At 34.9% G+C, this 4,950-nt stretch overlaps 1 protein-coding gene across 1 annotated transcript; it reads left to right on the forward strand.

Moving 5' to 3' along the window:
• On the forward strand, positions 405-2,612 carry LOC107633039 (inositol transporter 4-like). The gene is made up of 3 exons (XM_016336674.2): positions 405-1,213; positions 1,296-2,009; positions 2,098-2,612. The coding sequence occupies exons 1-3, from the start codon at positions 674-676 to the stop codon at positions 2,578-2,580; spliced, it is 1,737 nt and encodes a 578-aa protein (XP_016192160.1). The 5' UTR covers positions 405-673; the 3' UTR covers positions 2,581-2,612.

Here is a 4,950-nt window from a genome sequence, read left to right on the forward strand (position 1 = left end):
ATGAAGGCAAATTTTGGTGTCTTGTTGTTTGTTAAAGATATGAATATATTAGCTGTCATTAATGTAAAAGATTTATATATAAAGGAGAAAAAATACAGAGTTCGAACCAATAATACAAGAAAATAACTTCGGACTTCTGAGACAAAAAAAAGAGCATAATACCACATATCTGATCTGAGAAATTTTCTGTAGATGTTTAACATTAGAGTGCTGTGATTTCCATAGTAAAGTTTATTTTCTCTCAACGTTTTCTATAGTACAAGTACGTAACATATTTTATCTGATTAATTTATCTCAATCTTTTTTGGATTGTACTTTTCTATATATAAATAAATAATAATGATATGATTCGATATAATCCTAATTGTTTCTGTGTTGCTGATCGCAACTCTATAGGATTAATTAGGAACAATAATAATAACCTTTTTGATAAGGTGTTAAGATCGGGATAAGAAAGAATAGATATTATTGATTAATTATCGTTGAGATCAAATTTTACTTTATAATTAAAAGTCTGCATGATGTTATGAAATGCATGAGATTAATTGTATGTATAAATAAACAATTATTGATGGAATAATAATATTTTCAGCGTGGCTGGAGTGCAAGTGGTAGAGGTAAGCTAGAAATCATCAATAGGGTTGACATTAAATTAATAAGGTGATCAGTAAGAATGGAAGGAGGGCCGGAGGTAGCGAGTAAGCAAGAGTTCATGGAATTCTGGAAAAGAGCAACCAGTTCACCATACATCATGCGCCTTGCTCTATCGGCCGGAATTGGAGGTCTCCTCTTTGGCTACGACACCGGTGTTATCTCAGGAGCCTTGCTTTACATTCGTGAGGACTTTGTAGAAGTTGATAAGAAATTATGGTTGCAGGAAGTCATCGTAAGTATGGCTGTAGCGGGAGCCATCATTGGTGCTGCACTTGGTGGATGGATGAACGACACGCTCGGCCGTAAGACCTCTATCTTAGGTGCTGATATTGTTTTCTTTCTTGGCGCAATAGTCATGGCTATTGCCCCTGCTCCTTGGGTCCTCGTCATTGGAAGAATTTTGGTTGGTTTTGGAGTTGGCATAGCTTCCATGACTTCTCCTCTCTATATCTCAGAAGCCTCCCCAGCTGCTATTAGAGGAGCTCTCGTTTGTATCAATGGTCTCCTCATCACCTTTGGCCAATTCCTCTCCTACCTTATCAACCTCGCATTCACCAAGGTATATATATCTACTCGTATAATAACTAAAAAAGATTAAATAACTTAACATATTTGACTAAACTATTTATCATAATATGTAGACTCCTGGAACGTGGCGTTGGATGCTTGGGGTGGCCGGACTTCCAGCGGTGGTTCAGTTTGTTTTGATGCTAACCCTGCCTGAGTCACCGAGGTGGTTGTACAACCAGGGAAAAGAAAATGAGTCAAGGAAAATCCTGGAAAAGATTTACAAAGCAGATGAGGTTGAAGGGGAGATAAAAGCGATGAGAGAAGCGGTAGAACAAGAGAAGCAAGAGGAAGGGTTGATCGGTCAAACCCTTGGAGAGAAAATGAAGGCTGCTTTCAGCAACGTCGCTGTTCGAAGAGGATTGTATGCAGGTGTGACTGCTCAAGTCGCTCAACAATTCGTTGGCATCAACACCGTCATGTATTACAGCCCAACCATTGTTCAGTTTGCCGGCATTGCATCAAAATCTACCGCACTTGCACTCTCCCTCGTCACATCTGGTCTCAACGCCGTTGGATCTATCCTTAGCATGCTTTGCATCGATAAATATGGAAGGAGAAAGCTCATGCTCATATCCCTTGTTGCAATCATCATTTGCCTCCTTACTCTCACCGGAGTTTTCTATCAGGCAGCTACCACTGCTCCTCCAATTGACAACGTTGACACCCTCAGCTTCGGTGCTAACGCTACATGCCAAGCTTATCTTAATGCCCCCAATGTCTCTTCATGGAACTGCATGAAATGTTTGAAAGCTGAATGTGCCTTCTGTGCCAGCACTGGGGGCAATGTAAGTTCATTACTTCCATCTCTTTCAACTTATATATATCTATGTATTAGTCTAATCTAATCTAACATAATCAATGAACATGATGCAGCATCTTCCGGGAGCATGTCTGGCGGAAACAAAGGAAGTCAGAGCGGTGTGCGGTGAGCAAAAGCGCGTGTGGTTTTCTGATGGATGCCCAAGCAAAATTGGAGTGCTTGCAGTTATAGTGTTGGGACTATATATCCTAGCATACTCTCCTGGAATGGGATCAGTGCCTTGGGTTTTGAACTCAGAGATTTACCCATTGAGATTCAGGGGAATTGGTGGAGGCATAGCAGCAGTTTCAAACTGGTGTGCTAATCTCATAGTGAGTTTGACATTCTTGTCACTCATCCATGCACTTGGGGCTGCAGGAACATTCCTCCTCTTTGCTGGATTTTCCACAATTGGACTAGTTGCCATCTATCTATTGGTACCAGAAATCAAAGGGCTTCAGTTTGAAGAGGTTGAGAAGTTGCTTCAGAAAGGTTTCAACCCTTGTGATTGCACCAATCCAAAGATAGACGAAGAGAAAGCAAGTACTAGTAATTAAATAAAATGATATGATACGATGAAGCTGTTAGTTATCTTTTCATATAGATCGAGAATTGGATGATTCTCTCTTCTAGGAATGGAAATTAAAGGAGGAGATAAATATAATTGCTGCTTCAGTGCATGCATTCTCTTTTTCAAAATCCATGCTGACAGAGTGATAGAGAATTTCTCCATGTATGTCAGATTTGTATCCAACACATTAAATAAGAAAAGAGGCACGTTGTATGAATACTTTTATGAAAAAGTATATAGAGCCAGTAATTTTATTAAAATCTGGCCAGCACTTAACTAGCAATAAAAAAATGAGTAATTTCACATGATTAGATGTAATCTCACACCATTAAAAATGATAATGATAGCTATTTTGTTTTCTTTACACATAGAACTCACCGAAACTAACATAAACTAAGTTGTTATTTCGGTGCATGCGTGCATGACTTTTAGGCTTTAATTTTACACAAGCTCAATAAATTATTGAATTTTTAAGCAATATATACGTTATTTAGTAAATTTATGGTACTAAGTGAAAAATGTTAAAAGTCAACACTTAAAGGAAAAACAATAAGTGTATGTCAGTCAGATAAATATTTTTCCTCAAAAAATTTAACACCTCACTATGATGTTCATCAGTTTAATTAACTAATATTAACTTAACATTATATTAAACTAAACATCATTATTTGTAGCCACTATAAATAAATAAATAAATAAATGCCTAGGCCATTATTCTTTCAGGTTCTAAATAGGTAAAAAAGATTTCATCTAAACTTATATTACACTTGAAAGTCGTACTAATTTTTGCTCTTATATTGAAAAATCAACAGTATCGAGTCATTTTACTTAGAGTAAAGTGATAATTAAGTTTTTCATGACTTTGACTTTGGTCTAATTAGTCTTTGAAAAAACAATTACCAATTAGCTAGATCCTTCATGATAGTAAAAAATAGACATGGATATCCTTCTGTCAGTAGATATGCAAAATAAAAGAAGTTGCTCATGTATTTTATTATTTACAGTGGTGTGTATTTTGTTGTTGTCACATGAGTATAGAAAGAATATAGTTTTAGACAGAAAAAGATTCATTACCTTTTGAGTTTGTCTATAGCCTTCAATAACTGCTCTTTATTTATCATGAATCTTATAAAAATAGAAGAAGTTTCATTCGAAAAGTTGTTATCTACGTAATAATCTTTTATAAATAAATACGTCATATTAGTTAATAATACATATAAGTAAAACTATTAAGTTTTATGTGTAATGAATTGACAGAAAGACAAAATTTACTCATTTTTTTTATCATAAAAGACTAAATTGATACTTTTTTTTCAGAGACATTAATTTGATGTGAAAATCTTTATACACTTAATTGTCATTCTACTCTTTTGGTTATTTAGAATGATACTTGGATAACTAGAATTTTGTATTATATATTAAATAATATATATGGAGGGGACCTATGTCGTTTAATGACATGGTGGTTTGTTGTGCAGATCTTGAAATTTATAACTTTATTGTTCGGTTTAATTTGTGGCGTGAGAGTGACTTGTTCACAAATCACAAATCCAAAAATAACGTGATATTTTGTTGCTTATGGATTTTTTATTTGGTTGTTGATATAGAAGCAGCTAAGAAAGAACAGGGCAAACAACACAGTAGCATGCACGAACAAGTGCCATGGTGGGTCCTATAAAGAAACAAAATATCAAGTGCGTTGAATCAGTGGGGGTTCCACTCCTACATGCCATCCACGGGCCCTCTACACGCCATTCCATTTTCTTACACATTGACTATTGTAGACTTTCTCGATTTTTTTATTGAACCGCAAAATATTTAGTCCAATTTCTTGTTAATTTGTTATTTAAGTATTAGATATACGGGGTGCGAATGAAGAAATTGCAATTACATGCAAAAAAAAAAAATCCAAAGTGAGAACCTAGACAGACACCTTCACCTAGCCAGCTATATAAATTTTAAAAGTTAAAACTAAACCCCAACACCAAATGAATTGAATTTGTATCCTCTAAATTTTAAATTTTTATTTTAGAGAGTAAAGTGTGATCTCTCACCCTTGAATGGTTTCTTTCTCATATTTTTTCTTGGTCCCACCTATAAAATAAATGGTGAGAGATCACACTTTACCTCCTAAAATAAAATTCCAAATTTAGAAGATCCAAATCTAAATGAATTAGGTCAGGGCTTAACTTGTCAAACATCCTGATAGCCTGTAAGTATGAATACAAATATTTATTTGTTAATTAAACGAAGAATGATATATACACTATGTTAAATTAAAACTTTGGGTTCTGGAGAAATAGAAACTTTTAGTTGATGAAAAATGGCAAAAGATTAAATGGTCCAATAACGTTTG

Source organism: Arachis ipaensis, chromosome B03 (assembly GCF_000816755.2).
Source record: "Arachis ipaensis cultivar K30076 chromosome B03, Araip1.1, whole genome shotgun sequence".
Lineage (NCBI taxonomy): Eukaryota > Viridiplantae > Streptophyta > Magnoliopsida > Fabales > Fabaceae > Arachis > Arachis ipaensis.

Excerpts from the sequence above, each read along its gene's own strand:
- LOC107633039 (XM_016336674.2), top strand. The coding sequence starts at position 674 with ATGGAAGGAGGGCCGGAGGTAGCGAGTAAGCAAGAGTTCATGGAATTC. Across the intron at positions 1,214-1,295 it reads TCAACCTCGCATTCACCAAG|ACTCCTGGAACGTGGCGTTG; the intron begins GTATATATATCT and ends CATAATATGTAG. Across the intron at positions 2,010-2,097 it reads GTGCCAGCACTGGGGGCAAT|CATCTTCCGGGAGCATGTCT; the intron begins GTAAGTTCATTA and ends AACATGATGCAG.